This window comes from Trichomonas vaginalis, chromosome III, assembly GCF_026262505.1.
Source record: "Trichomonas vaginalis G3 chromosome III, whole genome shotgun sequence".
In the NCBI taxonomy this organism is placed as follows: Eukaryota; Parabasalia; order Trichomonadida; family Trichomonadidae; genus Trichomonas; species Trichomonas vaginalis.
The window spans coordinates 4,158,725-4,179,108 of NC_067205.1; the positions used below are offsets into that span (position 1 = coordinate 4,158,725).

At 29.9% G+C, this 20,384-nt stretch overlaps 5 protein-coding genes across 5 annotated transcripts, besides 4 other annotated features; 3 read left to right on the forward strand and 2 right to left on the reverse strand.

The window, feature by feature from the left end:
• Nucleotides 1–878: part of a mobile genetic element that runs on past the window's edge.
• Nucleotides 879–936: 58 nt separating this feature from the next.
• Nucleotides 937–974: a mobile genetic element.
• Nucleotides 975–8,045: 7,071 nt separating this feature from the next.
• Nucleotides 8,046–20,384: part of a mobile genetic element that runs on past the window's edge.
• Nucleotides 8,907–9,176, reverse strand: TVAGG3_0638800 (uncharacterized protein; the record flags this gene model as incomplete). Its single annotated transcript, XM_001280878.2, has 1 exon — nt 8,907–9,176. The coding sequence occupies one exon, from the start codon at nt 9,174–9,176 to the stop codon at nt 8,907–8,909; it is 270 nt and encodes an 89-aa protein (XP_001280879.2).
• Nucleotides 9,714–9,981, forward strand: TVAGG3_0638810 (uncharacterized protein; the record flags this gene model as incomplete). Its single annotated transcript, XM_051241153.1, has 1 exon — nt 9,714–9,981. A coding segment is annotated over one exon (268 nt), but the record flags the coding sequence as incomplete, so codon positions are not given.
• TVAGG3_0638820 (His-Me finger endonucleases family) lies at nt 11,341–11,904 on the forward strand (the record flags this gene model as incomplete). Its single annotated transcript, XM_051241154.1, has 1 exon — nt 11,341–11,904. One exon carries the CDS (start codon nt 11,341–11,343, stop codon nt 11,902–11,904), a length of 564 nt encoding a protein of 187 aa, XP_051087741.1.
• On the reverse strand, nt 14,071–16,428 carry TVAGG3_0638830 (organellar and viral DNA polymerase type B; the record flags this gene model as incomplete). The annotated part of the gene is made up of 1 exon (XM_001281020.2): nt 14,071–16,428. One exon carries the CDS (start codon nt 16,426–16,428, stop codon nt 14,071–14,073), a length of 2,358 nt encoding a protein of 785 aa, XP_001281021.2.
• Nucleotides 16,528–16,995, forward strand: TVAGG3_0638840 (uncharacterized protein; the record flags this gene model as incomplete). Its single annotated transcript, XM_051241155.1, has 1 exon — nt 16,528–16,995. One exon carries the CDS (start codon nt 16,528–16,530, stop codon nt 16,993–16,995), a length of 468 nt encoding a protein of 155 aa, XP_051087742.1.
• Nucleotides 17,049–18,086: a mobile genetic element.

A 20,384-nucleotide genomic window follows, 5' to 3' on the forward strand; every position in this document is an offset into this window, starting at 1 on the left:
CTTTTCTAACATGTTTTCTAACATCGTAGAAAACTCATGATTTCTTCGTAAATGTTTTGTCAAGACTTCTTCGTAAAGACTTTGTTGAGATTTCTTCGTAAATGTTTTGTCAAGTTCTTCTTCATCTAATTTCTCATGAACTTTCTTGTCTATGTTTTGTCAAAACTTTCTTGTCTATGTTTTGTCGAAACATTTACGATGAAATCATGAAAATTCATGAAAATTCATGAAAATTCATGAGTTTTCTACGATGTTAGAAAACATGTTAGAAAAGGTGTTAGATCTAACATTCTAACATAAACATTATTTTTGGGTCATTTACGCTCATTACGAAGAAGTCTTGACAAAACATTTACGAAGAAGTCTTAACAAAGTCTTTACGAAGAAATTCATGAAAATTCATGAGGTGAAAAAAGAGGTGAAAAAAGAGGTGAAATCTCACCTCTTCACCTAAAATATATTTTTGGGTCATTTACACTCATTTACGAAGAAATCTCAACAAAGTCTTTACGAAGAAGTCTTGACAAAACATTTACGTTCATGTTTGACAAAACATATACGATGAAATTCATGAGTTTTCTACGATGTTAGAAAACATGTTAGAAAAGGTGTTAGATCTAACATTCTAACATAAACATTATTTTTGGGTCATTTACGCTCATTACGAAGAAGTCTTGACAAAAAAGTCAACGGCTGGTCGGCTGGGGTTCGGTCCTCCTCTTGGGTCTTGGGAAAAATTTCTTATGGGCTAGAGGGCGCAACGCGCCTGGAAGCCCTCCGAATAAAAACTTCATTTATACTAAACATCTTCAGGGCTAGAAGGCACGAAGTGCCTGGAAGCCCCACTACCTTTTTTTTTTTTTTTTTTTTTTTTTTTTAATTAATATTTAAAAACGTGCTCTATCAAAAGTTCCAAAAATTCAATATTTTAGCTTTTCTGAGGTGTCACTTTTGATGAATTTATGTTTACAACAATTGTATAATTAAAATTGCGAAGACATTATCTTTATCAAGGGATATATAATCCCTTGAAGTTGACAATCAAAACATTTTATGTCACTTTTTTGGTATTTTTTATAAAAATTTATGTTGGCATTTTTTTATTTTCAAGATTTACAAGAATCTAAGAATTCATTCATATTTTACACTTCACACTCAATTACAATACAATTCTAATCATAAGAATAATCTTATCTGCGAAAGAAACTCAAACAAATTCTAATAATAGAGTAGAAGTTTTAAATACAAATACAAAACAACATCTACCAAACACACTTTAACTAGTAAGAATGAGTTTAATCTTAATTTTTCATTGTTTAATTGTGTTTTCGAAATTGATGCATTTCTTGATAAACTTTATCGCATTGAAGTTTTCTCTAAAACAATAGGCAATCAAGAATAACTGTTCTTTCGAATTTCTATCCTGAAAAGTGGACTGAGATATCTCTTTGGGCTTTGAAAGATATATTATCTATTTTTTGATTCTTTGATGACAGAAACACAAACTTCATGTCCACTAAATGTAACAACTTCTACTATCTGAAACATAATCATCAGATGTTCCACTACCAAAACATCATGAACCACCTCCTGAAGTTCTGAGGTTGTGTTAATCTCCTTTACAGAATTTATCATTATCAAGGTTGATGCCTCCCCTGTATATGTTCATCCTTTACCTCTGCTTTGTGCGATGTTATATTCTTTTAATGATCCTACGGTATCTCCTTAATCTTTAGAGTCTGAATATATTGCATTTCAATATTAAATAAATAATTATATGAAAAAAATACAGATCATGAATATGTTATTTTAGCTAGTTTAAAAGAAGTCGATAATCAAATAATTGTTCAAAAAATTGAACTTTGTTTTTATAGAATCTTTTTCTATGACCGCTTGTTGCGTTAAAAAAGGTAGAAAATGAAGTATTAGATTTAGCTGAATCAGATGAAATTATGTAAAAATCATCACGCATTATACGTGCATATGATATGTTAATTGATTTAATTTGAATTTTACCATTTTGCAAAAAAATGTTTCCGAATCCATTGGTAAAATAATCTTTATATCCACTCTTGCTAATAAAACTATCATGAATAAAATTTTTAAATTCGGATAAATGTGTTACATGAATGAAGCAATAAACACCGTAGTCATATTCACTATCAATTCTGGAAGAATAACTGCAAATTCGATCTTGAATAAATTCGCCTTCTTGAATATATGAAATACACCCACCATTTGCTGTGTTGCTGCAGTTATTAAAAAGTGTAGTTTCAATAAGAAATTTGATAGCAGTGTTGTTTGTTTCGAAAATGAACAGAACCTTGTGTATTTACCGAGTCAAAGTTACATGATGAAACATGATAATTATATTCTCTTGCATCAAGCTTAGTACTTTGAAACTTACATTTTTCTTTAGCTAAATTTGTCGGGAAATATGAATCCCAAGCTTTTCGAATTTTCTTCCTTGGATCATTTTTGGTATAAAATTGTAGATCCTACATAATATCAATTAAAATATCTTTGTAAGATACAAGTAAAAAAATTAATGAGGATTAAAATAAGTTTTCCTTATTGAATTATGATGTTTCAATAACACATAGATATGGAAAAAAGTATTATTTCTCATATCAATGTGAATCTCAAATATATTGTCCACCTTATAAAGTAAGAATTGAAAAAGGTTTATATCGATATGAACTTTGGGGAGCAGGACGAATTGGTGGTGGTGCATATGTGAGAGGAGATCGATATACATTCAAAACAGAAGAATTTTATATTTTTGTTGGAGGTGTTGCTCAACATTCAAATGAATTATATGGCTATGGTGGTAATAACGGGGGAGGCAATAGTACTATTATTGGGATATATAATAATGGCAAAAGAGGTATTGGCAGCGATGGATCTACAGACATTCGATTGAATATCTCAATTTTGAGATCAAGAGTAATTGTCAGCGGTGCTCCAGGAGGTGCTATATATTATGATAAAATGGGATATGCAGGTGGATTAGTTGGACATAATGGAACACGTTTTGATGAATCAGATTCCATTATCGGAGAAGGCGCAAATCAAACTTCAGGAGGAAAAGGACAATTCAATGGAGAATTTGGCATTGGAGCAAATTGTTCACCTGGAACATCAACAGATATGGCTGGTGCAGGGGGCGCTGGATGGTATGACGGTGGATCTGGATATCATTGGGATGAGGATAGCTCAGGGGGCGGAGGAAGCTCATATATTTCTGGTTTCAAAGGTTGTGAAAGCATTTCATATGATTGGAGATTTGAAAATACAATAATGCTTAATGGAAGCCAACAATTTACAGAACCAGATGGAGCTATGAGTAGATTTGGTCATAAAGGAAGTGGTTTTTGCATCATCACTTGTATTGCAGATTTTATTTCATGTGAGAATCTTTGTTTTTATCAAAATAACATTATCATACAAATAACTTTTGTTTTTACATTGACGAAGTAGACTTCAATAAAGTAATTAATTTTATTAAATTCAATTTTTTACGAATATTTTACAATTCCTCCGAACTTGGGCATTTGTATGATTTTTTTCGATAAGAAAGTAAAGAGAAATTAATGGTTATCTAAAAGGATGCAATCTCAATAACAATATTTATGTCACTTTTATAAATCTCAATTGAAATTTAGATAAGCATTGTGAGTATTGTTGCTTTGCATTTAAAATTGCATAGAAAGCTAGTATCCTCAATTATTGATTATCATTTTATATGAAAAATAACTGTGGAATGTTTTATTAAAAAGATCTTTAAGAAAGACTACAAGCATACATAATAGCATTACAATTAAAATGGATATAATGTAAACAATGACTAGTTAGAGGATAGTATGTTATAATTAGTTTTCCGTGTCCTTCCCATACACCTGACTCATGCTGAACATCGAAAAACTTGAACGATACAGAAGTATCATATGCATAACGATCTTGACCAATTTCTTCATAGTTTTCGTCATAAAAAGTCAATTCTCCTTTCGGAAGAATTGCATTGTCTGACAGAACCCAAGAAGAAACTCCACCAGCACCACCATTATTGTGATGACTGCAAAAACCACCATACCACCCACCACCTGCACTTCCTCTGTCTGTGAATCCATGTGGTGTTTTGATTCCATATGGATTCTTCGAACCATCTGTGCGAGAAGATTCTCCTTGCCCAAAACTGAATCCAAAAGTAGAATTTGCGGATAAATTTTCAATATACATACAGTCTATATTAAATCTTTGCGCTTCGAGACCTCCTGCACCTCCGGAGCCGTCATCAGACTGTTGAAGTGTGCCACCACCGTTGTCAGAACCGCCTCCACCACCGCTAACAATTACACGATGAAAAAGGTCGTTTTTCTCAAATTTGACAGCGGTTTGGCCACCTCCTGATCCTGATGCGTAACCAGGAGAACTTCCACCACCACCATAACCACCTCGATTCATGCAAGATAAACTAAAAGATTTATAACAATTAGAATTTCTTTGATCAAAATATCCCATTCCTCAAATTGTAGCAAAAGCTTTCATTGGATGAAAAAGAACTGAGTAGCCAGAAATATATGCACCTGCACCTCCAGTACTTGGTAATTGTTTGCAGACAGTATTTCCATTCACACGTTTAACTCTGTCTTGTGAAATACAGCTTCCATTGGGAAATCGATATGATGGAACATGCCCACTGCCGCTGCCACCTGATGCACCATAAAGTTCAAACTTATAGATTCCAGGCTGCATTTCAAGAACATAATATGTGCATTCATAATAGTTAACACATGGATATTCAAAAATGTAACTATTATTTTCATGTTTAACGTTAAGTTTTGCATCTTTTACACTTGAATTAAGAAGATATGACTTTATCATATATTAAAGTTGTCATATTCGTTCATGACAAATTAAAAAATGATTTACTATTCAATTGGCATCTTTGTCTAGTTAATATCCCTTTGTAAATACATTTGTTTTATCAAAATTTACTATTGTCATTCTAATAAATCCTAATTGAAAATATTAATCTTAAATCACGCCATTATGAAATTGTTTTAGATCTTATTAATACATTATAAAACTTTTCAAATTGTACTGAGTAATTCATGACTGGAGCAAATAATTTTCGATATGGAAAATGTTCTATCCAAGATACAAGTAAAGTTTATCAAAATTATTCTCCTATATGCCCACAATATCATGCAAATTCTTTTTATCCACGTAATAGCACTTATTATCCCACATATATCAAAATAAATTTAGATCCTGGAAAATATATATTTGAAGCATATGTTCTCAATGACAAGTCTATTAGTACTCTGATGGATATAGTGTATATGCAGAATCAACTATTACAATTTCAAGAAATGTTGATATCTTTCTATTTATCGGATCTACAGGCAAAAATAATCTTTGCGGTTATAAACTGAGACTGATACAGGAAAAAACTTTGATAAAGGAATATTATAGTCAAGTTTTCCTTCTAAAAGTGGTGGATGATATCTATATGGTGGTGAAACTAATCAACCAAGTGGGAGATCTGGATTTGTATATCCAACTGATCGATTGAAAACAGAAATTGGAAATATTAATTTATTATTAAAAATTTGAAAATTAGTTTATTTAGTTAATCAGCGATAAAATTGAATATGAAGGAATATGAGAAATGCTAAGAAGATGTTGACACTGGTAGTTGATTAAATATTGGGAGATGCAAAAATTTTTCATTTGGTTGAATTTTTTTATCTCATTTTCTTCTTCAAAATTATTTTCAATTTTATTTTTTGCTTCGCAAAGTCCTGTAGAAAGATGTGATAATTTGTTGTATAAATTGTTTATTGAGTATGTTATTGTTGCACTTGATGTTTGTCCATCATAATCACTATTAATGATTGTAGCTGAACTTGATGACCAAAAATAAAATGTTTGTGTACAATTATTATTTTTGATTGAACAAGATTCAAATGTAACTGTTGCTTGATATAAATTAAAACAATATTGACTAGCATTGTTTCTAATGATATTACATAAATAAAATTGATGTGGACCAGTATTAAAAATAAAAAAGCATCTAGAGTTTGCTTTGTTATCAATGAAAGATGATTGACTGTTGTTGTATTTCTGTTCTGAATAAATATCAAGTAAAACATCTTCATAACATTTGTTATTTGTTATGTTATTTCGTGAATAACTAAGATTTCCGTATCTTAAATGATTAATTGAATCTCCTTTATCTATTTCTCCGCAATCAAAGACTGTTGAATCTTCAAAAATGTTTTTGTTGTTTGTATTTGATGATGACATATATGAACATAAAAATACTCCTTCATATCCTGATTGTGATTGTATAGATTTTGTGGCACATGTTCGATAGATAACACAACTTCCTTTATAAGAAGAAACTGTTCGAGATGGAGTTTTTGTGCCATTGAATCCAGAAATAGAAATAAGAAGTTTTGTTTGATCATTGATGTCTATATAGACAACAACTTCTTTAAATTCATTGAATAAACATGTTGTAACATAATAATTTCCTTGTGTTGTTGGATTAAATTTTTCATTTTCAGTGTGTTTTTCAGTGATAACTGAATTTTCATAAAAAAGTGTCCAAGTGTCAAGACTTGGACCTGAATCGAAGAACTGTCTTAACAAATGTTTCATTTTCATACATTTCATAAAAATATTCGAAAGAATTAAGTCCGAAATTTCGTTTATCGCACAAAAAATAGTTTTCATTTAATAAGAGCATAATATTATTTAAGTATAAAGATTGTATAATTAAAATTACAATGCCATTATCTTTATCAAGGGATTAAATCCCTTGAATTTGACAATCAAAACATTTTATGTCACTTTTTTGGTATTTTTTGTAAAAATTTTTGTTGGCATTTTTTTTAAAGGAGTACAAGTATCGATGATTTCATTCATATTTTACACTTCAAACTCAATTAGAATACGATTGTAGTCATAATGATAATCTTCTCTGCGCAAGGGTCTCAAACGAATTCTAATAAAAGAGGAGAAGTTTTTAAATGCAAGTACAAAGCAGCATCTTCTAAACACACTTTAACAAACCATGAGAAATATATCGAGTTTAATTAGAAAGAATGAATTTAATTTTAATTTTTCATTGTTTAATAGTTTTTTTTAACAATGATGTATATCTTGATAAACTTTATTGCATTGATATTTTCTCAAAAACAATAGCCAATCATTTTTATTATTGTATATTTTGCTGAAAACAGGAAATCACAAACAGATCAAAAAGAACTGCTAAAATTAAAGATACCAAAACCATATATACCTAAAATTAAATTTAATCCTTTGATAGAGATAATGATATTCCAACATTAAGTGATGGTAAAATTTCAAAATTTAAACACATTTTCCTACGTAAAGTCTCCCTATCGTTTTTTCCCTCAATATTGAGGGAACCTCTATCAAAAATTTGAATAAGAGACTTTACAAAAGAAAAGGAGTTTACTCATCATTCATTTATATCTTGAATGTTGATTATTACCATTAAAATAGAATATTTATTATCATAATCAATAGATTAAAGATGATAAAAATATATGAAATACAAAAGAATGCATTAAAGAATAGTAAGGAATAAAATTACAAGAAATTTCAGTTAGTATCTAGTAATTGGGTACCAAGGGTCTACGCCCCTCGGACCCCAAATTACTAGAATTTACAAAAACCATTTGACATGTAAAATACATTTGACATTTACAAAAAATAAAAAAATAATTTTTTAAAAAATAAACTTAAAAATTAACGTTAAAATTTTTGACACTTCACAAAATAAAAAAAATTAAAAATAAACTTTAAAAAATTAACGTTAAAATTTTTTTATTTATTTTTTTTATCATAGATTTTAACACCCAGAGTAAAAAAATAATTTTTTAAAAATAAATTAACTCAAAATTTTTTTAATTTCTGTATATACTAAATTTTTCATAAATGATAAAATTAATTTTAGGGTATATCTAACCCGATATCTAACCTCATTTCTAACCTTGTGAATTTTCTTATAAAGTTGCGATAGTTGAATTCAGTAACTGAGCCTCAAGGAAGAAAACATCCTTTCCGTCTTCGGGTAACACAACGGAGCATTTATGATCATGTGTAGAATACATATCAATCCAAAACTCTCTATTATTTCCTGATAACTTATAATATTTAATATTTGTTAATGGCGTCGATCTAGTATGACCGATAAATTCATTTTCAACCCCTTTAGCGATATTTGAATATAAAATGACTTGTTTTCTGTCCCATACATTATATGTTATTATTGGTAATAATACTGTTCGTTCTTCTCCGGGTTTATAATTAAATACATTCATGAAGTCTTCATTATACTGAGAAATTTTAAAACCTATCCTAAAATCACTTTGTCTCTTTTCTGCTATTTCATTAAACGGTGAGTATATAACAAATGTGCATGTATGTGAATCATCTATTTGTTCAATAAATTCATAATGAAAGTCTATAATTTGTGGTTGAATTACTTCTTCTTTTAATTTATCAAGATACACATTTAATCCTAAAGCGGTTTTGTTAAATTTCTTTTCGAAAATTTCGTTAAAATCACTCATGCATTCATATAATGTTGTGTCGTCTTTGAAATATTTATATATGTGAATAGTTTGCTTAAATTCTTGGATTTCGTTTATAACAACAACTTCGAGCTCAAATTCAACCTTTCTAAATCCTCGTGTTATATACATACTTGATAAACCAATATATTTTTCGTTTATATTAACAGACCAGTCAATAGGTAATTTAAATGTGATTCTATTTCCATTTATTTTAACATTTTCGTCTTCAGAACTGAAAGCGACTGTTAAAGGTACTTGTCTATACATTTATTACAAACAAAAATATATCATTTATTCTTTCTTCTCAATGGATTCAGCCTTTTCCTTTTCCGCCTTTTCTTTAGCCTCACGTTCTCTTTTTGCTTTCATTCGCGGGTTCTTCTCTCTTCCTGCAGCTAATGCGGCTAACTGCTTTTCACTTAATTTCCTTTTTGGTTTTTCTGGTTTTTCTTCAGCGCTCTGCGCCAAGACCGAAGGTCCTGTTTTTGATGTCTTTAGTTCTTTTAATATCTGCTCACGAATTTCTTTTTTGATGGCTTCAATATCTAATCCCTGACTCATTTGATTACCGATAAAAAATTCAAAATTTAAAAATTTTATTTGAATTAAATATGAGCCTATCAAAATCTGAGAGACAATCGATTATATTAAATGATGCAAGAGGAATTCAGCATCCATTATATTATGTATCAACAAGTAAAGATGGAAAAATTTATGTAAGAAAAAGACGAGTTCCATTAACGAATTCGGAAACTGATAAAATTGATATTAAACCTCCTCCATCTGAAACAAAAGCGGAAGACAGCGAGGCTGTCAGGGCAAAGCCCACGATAAAGGAAACGGAACCTAAACCAGAACCTAAACCCGATGTACTTTCGATAACGAATCAAGAATTAATAGCTAAATTTGTAAATTTCATTGAAAAGCAAACAGAATCAAAAAATCCAGACCCACCAGTAAAAAACAGGAAACCAAAATTAATGAAGAGTTTGTTAAAAACGTAAAACATGAAATTATTGAACAAAAGAAACAAATTCCTCAACTAAGAAGAAGAGTTAGAATATTAAACTAAATAAATATTTTTATCTAACATAAAACATGCAAAACGAACAGCTTAACGAATTTACACCAGCTGAACATATCCATCAAATTCGTTCATATTTTGATGTAATCGATAATGCAATTAATATTGGTGATACTAATAGAAGATATATCGATGCTAAAATTCCATCACAACCAGGAAGCGCAAAGGATCATAACTGGGTCACATTCAATTTATCTCCGCCAGGTGAAAATATGCTAGACCTTTATAACACATTCCTTACAACTACCTATAAAAGTAAATATATCATTGATAATGCTATTACTGGCTCATCAATTCCAAATACTAATTCTCCAGGTTTCTTTGGCGTTTTTGATGAATCAATTTACACCATTAACGCTTATCAGTTATTAGCAAATGGAAGAGTTATTTATAGTCAGGATAACGCAAGAGAAGAAGCATATATCATTTCTAATTCACAGACTACAGAACAAATAAAGAAAGTTGATGTTTTCTCAAAAACGAGACATAAAGATGTATGGAAACGTTCTGGAACAGTTTGAACAGGTCAAATTATCTCAGGACCTTTAGCTGCAGGAGCTGAAATTAATTTTGACATTAAAATAAAGATTTCATGTCGTAAATTCCTTATTCTAGAAGTTATTAGATTTATTCCTGCTTTTGCAGGCAACATTCAGTTAAAGGTTAAATTTAGTAGCGATGCATTCCAGGTAACAGCACTGCCGGTAGAAGATATTTTAGCTCATAATCCTTCTTTAATCAGTCAGGTAAAAGATAATTATGACCCACCAACTAATAAATTTGTTCCATGGAATGAACCATTCAATATGATAACAGCAGTTTCTAAATCAAATGGTGAAATTACTGTTTCAACAGTTGAACAAAGATTAACGAAGAAATCAGCTGAATTCATTGATTGCTTCATTCATCCTAAAGCATTTTCACTCGATCCAAATATTTACACTGAATTAGTCGATCATTATACATCACAAGCTTTATGTTTTCCAATTAAAGTAATGGACTGGATTCCTATGGACGGTTCGTTCAGTAAAGGTTCACCATCAGCAACGTTCACAGCAGCTTATACACCAATTAACGTTAAAAGCATTTGGGCTTTATTTAGGAAGAATGATAATTATATCGTGAATTTCGAAAATACTCAATTTGAAACCCTTCAATTATCAATGGGCGCTTATGGAAGTATGCCAGCTGAACCGAAAGCTCTTGGTCCTGTGTTCTATGAAATGGTTGCTAATGCATGCAATACAAATAACGATATGATAGGATTTAATGAAGATGTGATGAGGTCGTTAATTGATGATGGAAGCGTTAAACATTTATATGAATCATACGATAACACACATTTCCTCTGTGGATTCCCTACGGAAACTGATTTCACATTTCAACAGGGTCAAACATCAACGGCACCAATTACTTATAAATTAGGTGTTAAAGCTGATGATACAAATATAAGCGAAAAATACACTGTCAAACCTTTATTAGGATTTCTTAGAAATGCTTGTTTCGCTATTCAAGTCAGACCAGCTGGCATTCCTGCTGTTAGAATTGATGATTATAATTTAGCTGCTGATGGAGGTGAAGAGTAAAAAAAATAAATGTAGTTAATTTTTAATTTTCTGATTTTTTTATTTTTATAAAAAGATGGAAAATAGCTGGGAAACATTAGTAGCTGATGAAGATTATGAAATAAACACTGAATATCCGTATCAAATAAGAAGGAAGAAAAACGGAAAGACTGTCAGTGAGTATGAAGAAAAGAATGTATATATAAGATTAACCCTTAACGGTAAAAAATATCTTAAACATAGATTAATAGCTATTCAGTGGATTGATAATCCTGATAGTTTTGGGGAAGTTGACCATTACGATAAAGTTAGAAATAATAATATGATTGATAATCTACATTGGTGTTCAAGTTCTACAAATAATAGAAATAGAAGTAAAGCAAATGGAGTAGAATATAATTTCGTTGATGAAATCAGTGAAAATTCAATTACTGTTTCACATTATGGAAATCATGAATTTGAGGATTTATTTTACGACATCGATGCAGATTTGTTTTATTATTATAACGGTCGTCAGTATAAAGAACTATACATTAATGAAAACATAAATGGTTCATTATATGTTAATGTTTATGATGTTAATGGAAAAAGAACATGCATTACGTATAGTAAATTCAAACGCTTACATAATTTAATATGATAAAAATAAATCTAGTTGATTTTTAATTTTTTGAATTTTTTATTTTTATAAAAAGATGAGCTGGCAAACACTCGAACATGATAGCGAATATGAAATTTTCACTGAATTTCCTTATACTATAAGACGAATATCTAATAAAAGAGTTGTAAGTGAATTTGACGAGGGGGATGGTTATATTTGTGTTAATCTTAACAAACATAAACTATTTAAACATAGAATAGTTGCTGAAACTTTCATTCCTAATCCTGATGGGCTTCGTGAAGTCGATCATATAAATAGAGATAGAGGAGATTATCACATTTCAAATTTACGATGGACTTCGAGAAAAGAAAACATGAGAAATATATCTGGTTCTAATGGTTATTGGTTTGATATTATTGATTCACTTCCTGAAGACGCGGTTGAAATCATTCAATATTCAAAATTTACTCTCGAAAATTACTTTTATGTCCCGAGTGAAGATTCATTTTATTATTTCATGGGAACTCAATATAGAAAATGTAATGTTTTGCGTCAGTACAAACAAGATTATATAAACATTACTGATGTAGAAGGAAGAAGAACAAAATTATCTATTGCAAAATTTAAGAAAGATAATGGTTATGCATAAATGACAAAAATAATGAAGTCATTTATTTTTATCATTCATGACTTCAAAACTTTAATTTCCTTATGAAAGTATTTTTGTTTTGGATTGAAAAGTTAAACTTCTCTTCAAATGAAGGTGTGGATGATTTACATAAATCAAATGCAATTTCCTGACCGTCATGAAGGACTTCATATAGTTTCATAACTGAAAACTCACTATCTTTATCATAAGTTCCAGCAGGTATATGTAAGTTCTTATCTTCATCGTAATAGCATTGAACTGCTTCAGGGAACATTTCATTAGCTGTAATTGATATTACATCACCACGAACTCCTTTACAACGACAGTGAAAAGCTACTTCACCGATGTCATTTATTAATAAATCTACATATGTTTTCTTTCCACAAAATATCGACTTATAAGCAAGCGATTGATGGTCCTTAGTAATTTCAGCAAAGTCGGAATGAAATTGACCAAGATTTTTACCAATCAAAACTCTTCCATCATAGCGTTTCTCATACTCTTGAGCTAAAAGAGGGATATCGCTGTTATAGAGATGCATTGAATCCGTATCGGAATAAAAGATACTCAACCACATATCCTCAGCAGTGCAAAATACTTCATTCATGATACGTTTCGACATAGATAAGATATTAACACCTAAGGGGCAAAAGTTAAAGTGTCTGCAAATGCTTTTAGTTAGTTTGAAAATAGTTTTATCCGAACCATCTAAACCTTCGAACTTAATAATATGATTATAATTTCTGATGGCATACCTAACAGCATCTTTATCATCAATGATTTTAATTTTCGACTCTATCGGGGACAAAATAGTTTTTCCATAAATACTGTTCAAAATTAATTTAATATTTTCTTGTAGCGGCTTTTCTTCCTTCTTATACTTTAATCTCAATTCAAACAATTTCTTTACTTCGCAACTGATGCCCTGATATTTTATTAAATCTTGTAAAGTGATGTGGTCCACATACATTAAACAGCATGTGTTTGAACTTCTTGGAACAGTGGCTTTGTCCTTGGTGCTTTTCGCCTTTAGCTCCGGGTTTAATTCTGGATCGACTGTTATAAGTGGAAAATGTCTTTTAATCTTGATATCAGTTATTTTTATTAAAACAAAGAATCCGGAAATGAATTTATCACCTTCAGGCTCGCCCTGGTCATCTTCGAATAAATGTTTTAACAAATATTCACGTTTAACATTTCTGGCTTCAAAACTTTCGGAATTCCTTCTAAAGTATAAAGTCTCGCGATAGCGGATGGATATAGTGAGACAGCATCGAAGTCAGCAATGAGTTTCTTTTGCTCTTTTGTTTCTTATTATCAGCTAACATACATCTTCCACCTTGAATACAGCGTGAAATAAACTCACGGGGTTTATTTGATAGGTCATATAAATTTCCATTAGGGAAGTATACTCTGTTCTCAAATAATTTATTAGCAATTGAACAAATGCTAACGTAATCATAAACGTTTAAATCAAATTCTTTTAATATATCATTTCTGAACTTAACGAAACCTTCTCTTATAATCCTTACGTCCTGTTTACAGTAAAATGAGCTCTATTTTTCTAAATCGAAATGGTTTTCATCTATTCTGCAGTTTTCGATTAAATCTATGTTTTTCATGAACGTTTCAACATCCTGGACAAACTTACATGCTTCAGAAATGACACCAGTTCTGTTATCATTAACTAATAAAGAACTTGAATAATATTGATACGGAAATACTTCCTTGGGTCCAGTTTGTAAATGAAACATTTCAGGAAATAGGTTAAGCTTCTTATTTATAACAGTGTATGAATCTTTTATAATGATTGCTTTACCTTTATATATTCCCGTTATCTGCATTGTTCTAGAACCCTTAATAATTGGTGTACCACTGATTTCTGTTAAATGTCTTAAAATGAAATTGATATCATAACTGAGATTATGAAAATATACTAAACTCTTATCTGGAATTCTTTCTAAAAATTCTGTTGCACAATTTTGACCCCAAATGCTTTCGCTAATCTTTCCATCTTCACTGTCATAACAAATGTTAAAGGCTTTATGAACTCCATCAGTGCTACATTCAAAGTCAGCGAAGAAAATGTGTTCAGGAATGAATTTTTGTTTTGATTTATCATTATCTTTACTTTCGGACTTTTTCTTTAACTGAACACAGTAGTTGGGAGTATAATTTAAATCTTTAAACGGTGCAAGTTTTTGTTTATATAAATCTGTTGTATAAGTGAAAAGTTCTCCATAAGATAAAGGTTCAAAGTAATTGCACTCTCTTAATGTTTTCAAAATATCCCATAAAGGAGTTGTTCGTGAAGAATCAATTATAAATCTATTTTCTCTTTTCTTATATATTTTCATTTGACGCTCGATATTCCAGCCGCCTAATGATTTGAGAATTTCGTTATAATTTTTGATAAAATATGTTGTCATCGGTAATCTTTCATTTAACATGTAATGGTCTTCAACAAGAAGTATGTCAATAGTTCGAACAGTTTCACATTCTTTTGGTATATATCTCTTTATTTCATTATGTCTAGAGTCATTGAAATAACCAATGGTAACATTAAATGCTATGCCTGTTGCGTTAGAAATTTCCTGAATCTTACTTTGTGGAAAATCCCTAACTCTAATGACTTCACGCATGTGGTCTACCGTCTGCTCATCAACTCCAGCCTGAATGCAAGCATAAACGAAGCAGTTATCTTCTGTCATCAACTTAGCAGTTCTTTTATTAAGTTCATTGAAAATTTGATAGCGTTCAAGATTTATCGGTAATCTGCAAATATATTTCCAAAACTCACCACTTCTCTTTTTATTCGTTCTCTTTTCATCAAGAATTTCATTCCAAAAATCATCTATATCCTGTTTATCTCCTATTTCTTTAAGTCTGTTTAATAATCTTTGCTGACGTGCTGTTAATTTGCTTTCATCTCTTTTTTCTCTCTTCTGTGGCTTACCTTTCTTAATATCACTCATCGTTAATCCTTCATATTCAGTTAAATCATACATTTTAATTTCTTCGAGGTTCTTAATATTTGTCATGAAGAAATCATAATGTTTTTCAATTATTCCAGCTGTGTTTGCTTCAATCTCTGTTATAAAGTTTTCTTGCTTTAACTGATGAAGTAAAGCTCCGATGTTCTCGATATTCAATGTTGAATTAGTAAATTTACCATCGAGTTTATAACAAATCATCCATTTTTGCTGTGAATTTACTTTTATCTTCTGCAGAATCCTAATAAACATTTTTCCGAAACGTTCATGTAGGTAATTTCTGTTTTCTTCATTGAGTTCTTTAATGTTAAAATCTATGATTCTATTTCCTGATTTAACATTTTTGCGTTTATTATTTTCATCCTTCTTTAACCATTTCTCACCATCAAGAGCTTTATCATCTATAGATTTAATTACTTCGTTTGCTTTGCGTAATTGTGCAATTGCTTTTGCATATTTTACAGCTATATTTTTCTTTTCTTCATCGCTTTTCTTCTTTCTCGTTTCACCTACATTAACATTAGTTATATCATGCATTTCCTGCCTAACTTCCTTCTGTACCGCCTTACGCGTCTTTCCTACATCAACATTAGTTATATCATACATTTCTTTTCTTACTTCCTTCGGTACTGCTGTCCTTGTCCTTCCTACATCAACATTCATCATATCATGAATTTCCTGCCTAACTTCCTTCGGTACTGATTGTTTATGATATAAATTAACCTGAATATCATTTAAAGGAAATGTTTTGTTATTAATGTAATCATTAATTTTCTCGTAAGTGATTTCACCTCTGTAATCATTGAGGTATTTAGCTAATGATGATTTGTTAGTCGCATATCTTTTGCTAACTTCAATGTCAGCATTCTTCAATAACTTCTTAATTTCTTCATGGTCTAATCTAGATAGCTTTTTATACATCTTTTATGGAAAATAAAAAAATATTTTCCGTAAAAAATAAAATTTATTTTTTAAAGTTATTTTTTTAAAATAATTTATATTTTTAATTTTAATAAAATAATGTCTGAGTACAAGTTTTATTCATACAATGCTCTCGCTACTGCTGTTAAGAATGAATTCATAAATGGAAAAAACGTGAACGCAATATTAAATAAAAAGTTTGTGAAAGAATCTAAATACGGTCAGTTCGTTAAACCATACGCTATCATTATTGACAGAAAACGTTACACACCACATGAAATAGCAGTATTACTTAAACAAAGAGGAATATTTGTAAATATTAAAGATTCTCATTATACGATTATGAAGAACTCCAACGCTGAATTTTTCAGTATCGTTTTAGATTTATCGCAGCAGAAAGAATACAAGAAAGGTGAAGTAATAATGAAATATTATCCTTCATCTCTGAAGACGATAACGAATAAAGATATAATCAATAAGCTCCTACCAGTAATTGAGGAAGCAACGATTGAATTTGATGAAGAAGGAACGGAAATGATTGAGGAAATAGACCCTGAGGCATTATAAACACTAAAATTATTTTTATAAAAAATTAGTTACAGTCAGTCAGTAAAATTTAAGGGTGCACACGAGAGGATCATGTAAACTTCAGAATTTAGAACCTTATTTTTAGGCATTATCTTGGCTACCTATTTAGGCTCGAAAAGCAAAAAATATCAAAAAATACAACCTGACTCCATTATGACCCTTTCATGTAGGTAGTTTTTATCCGCTAGTATTTTCCCTTTGAATCTCTTTACAATTCGAAATCAAATTCAAATCTCAGTAGAAGAAAGGAAGAATCGACTTACTACGGTTGTAATACGAATAAATACATATATTTAATTATTTTTATTTACATAATAATTGTTTGAAGCTCATATTCCATCAAATTTTTAAATAAAAACATTAAAATGTTGAAAATGTTCATATATTTTAATAGGGTTTTGGCACTTTATTGAGGAATTACCACATACATAGTCGAACTGAACTTGATATTTTGAAATTTAAATTATTTATCAAAATTAAAATTTAACTTGAAATTTATAATTATTTAGTCATATTTTGCATAATTCTAAGTAGATTTTGTAAAAAATCAAGATAGAAAAATTTTAACGTGCTTTATTTTTTCTTTTTTATAATAATACATATTATTATATAATTAACATATTCATAATGTTTCACCCTTTCAAAAATATAATCCTCCTCCTCTCAAATAAACGTACATACGGGTGGCCTCTTTTTTCAAAAAATTAAAATTTGAAATTTTGGGCTCAAATATTAGAGATTTTTTCAACTTTCAACGATATATGTTGTCTATATCAGACCTCCTTTCTTTTTGATACTTAACATTGTTCCTAAATCTCAGCCGTTAAGGCTGTTCTGAAAATATTTTTTTCGAAAAAATTCGAAAAAAATTCTTAAAATTCAAAAATCCCTTAATTCCTGAGGATTTTGGAAAAAAGTTTTTACATGAACATGTGTATATTAGATGAAGTATATTGATAAGGTAAAAATCAAATTTTATTGCATATTCATCGAGAAAATAAACTAACGAATCCCTCAAAATTGAGAGGTAATCCTCCTCCTCTCAAATAAACGTACATACGGGTGCACCCTTAAACCAAAAAATATTTTTAGTTGAAAGGGTATTTCTAACCCGATATCTACCCTCATTTCTACCCCATTAATTTTTCATAACATTTAGTCATTAATTTTTCAAGTTCATGCATATCAGTGTTTAAAAACTCATTGACTTCATCTTCAACGGTATCATTTTGTAATAAGAATATTTTCTTTAGTTTCATGTCAACATCCCGAACAGCACAAAGGATAAAATCATATTCATTTCTTCCGTTAAACATACTTTTTCTTTCTCGTTCATCGTTAAATAAATTATTGAAAATATAAACAGCGGTGTAAAAGTTATGTACTGTATTAAATGTTGAAGCTTCACCTATTTTAGATTTTAGGATTCTTTTAGTAAGTAAATTGTTATCGTTCTTTCTGTTTTCCTTATCGTTCATGTCGAATCTGTCGAACCACATATCCTGTATTTCATCGAATTTACGAACTATAGAATCCGTCATTTCCCTGGTTAATGAGGGGTAATCATTATTAATTTTTTCATATAATTTGTCCATATGATTTTCATCAACATTCGCCATGTTAAACATTTAATTAAAGCAAAAATATATTTTTAGTTGAAAAGGGTAGATATACTCCGATATCTAACCTGATTTCTACCCCGGTCATTTTACAAACGTTTAACGTGATATACGTTATGAATTCGTGAAATTTTAAATATTTTTGTAGCTTCTATTTCTTCAGTTAATATATCAAAAGTTTTAACGATACCGAAAGTTTCTTTATACTTCTTCTTGACATCAGATAAAAGGAAATCATCGGCTGTGGGATAGTTTTTATTCAGAAATTCTAACATGTTCATTTTATCTTCTGCCAGCTTCTCTGCTTCTTTCTTTAGGTCTGCGTAATCGTTTCTCATTCTTTCTATCTCTTTTACTGAATAGTTATATTTCCTAATTGCTGCTTTACATTTCGAACACTGAGGATTCATTTTTGCGTTATATTCTGAAACCTTACCTGCTAAAATAACTAAAGCATCAATGGCTTTCTTTAAATCTGAAGCAGTTGGTTTTATCTGTTCATGCCATACTTTACCTCTTCTGTCTTTATCTCTAATCTCCCACACACATCTAGCAGCTAATGAAACAAAACTATCGTATGTCTTAAACTCCTCAGATTTATAAATATCAGAAATGTTTTTATAAACCATGTCGCAGTCTTTATCCATAATCTTGTGGTTACAATGAAAACCTAAGAATTCAGAATTTACCTTACGAATGAATTTCTTAATTTCTGCTGAATCAGTAACTTTAAATTCAATTTCATCGAATTCAGGAATAGTTAGTTTCTGTTGCTGAACTTCAGGTAATTTAGGTAAATGGTCTATGATATCTTGCATTTCATATAACTCCTCTCCATTTGTTTCATCTTTCGCGCTACAGTCTAAATTACTTGTTAAAAGTTCCTGCTTAATTTTTTGTATTTCTGTTTCGAAAGTAAATGAAGAAGGAATGAAGTTTTTCATTTCTACTAACATTGACGTAGGATTCATGACTAATGAATTTGGTGCCGTTGATATCGAAAGTGCGGATGTTTCGATTTTTGTAATCATATTTATATAAAAATAAAAAAATAAAAATAAAATAAAAACTAACTTTATTTTTTATTTCGTGAAAAATTAAAAATAAAATTTTATTTTCTTTTACTCATAATATTTTTGTGCATAATGACCCCATACCTTTAACTTCTTTTCTGCTGCTTCTATTGCAATCTTAGCGAGTTCATATTCTTTATAATCTCTTATTAAATCAGCTTGTTCCAACTGGTCTAGTTCATATTCTTTCTGCGGTTCAGTAATTTGTCTAACTTCTTCTTCAAATAAAATTTCTGCATTTTCTGTTGTGTCTTCCTCCTTCACCACAATCAAAGACTGTTGAATCTTCAAAAATGTTTTTGTTGTTTGAAGTTGATGATGACATATATGAACATAAAAATACTCCTTCACCCCAACTTGTTTGTATAGATTTTGTGGCACATGTTTGATAGATAACACAACTTCCATATCTATAATAAACTGTTTGAGATGGAGTTTTTGTGCCATTGAATTCAGAAATAGAAATAAGAAGTTTTGTTTGATCATTGATGTTTATACTGACAACAACTTCTTTAATTTCATTGAATAAACATGTTGTAATATAATAATTTCCTTGTTTTGATCGACTAAATATTTCATTTTCGGTGTGTTTTTCAGTGATAACTGAATTTTCATAAAAATGTGTCCAAGTATCAAGACTTGGACCTGAATCGAAGAACTGTCTTAATAAATGTTT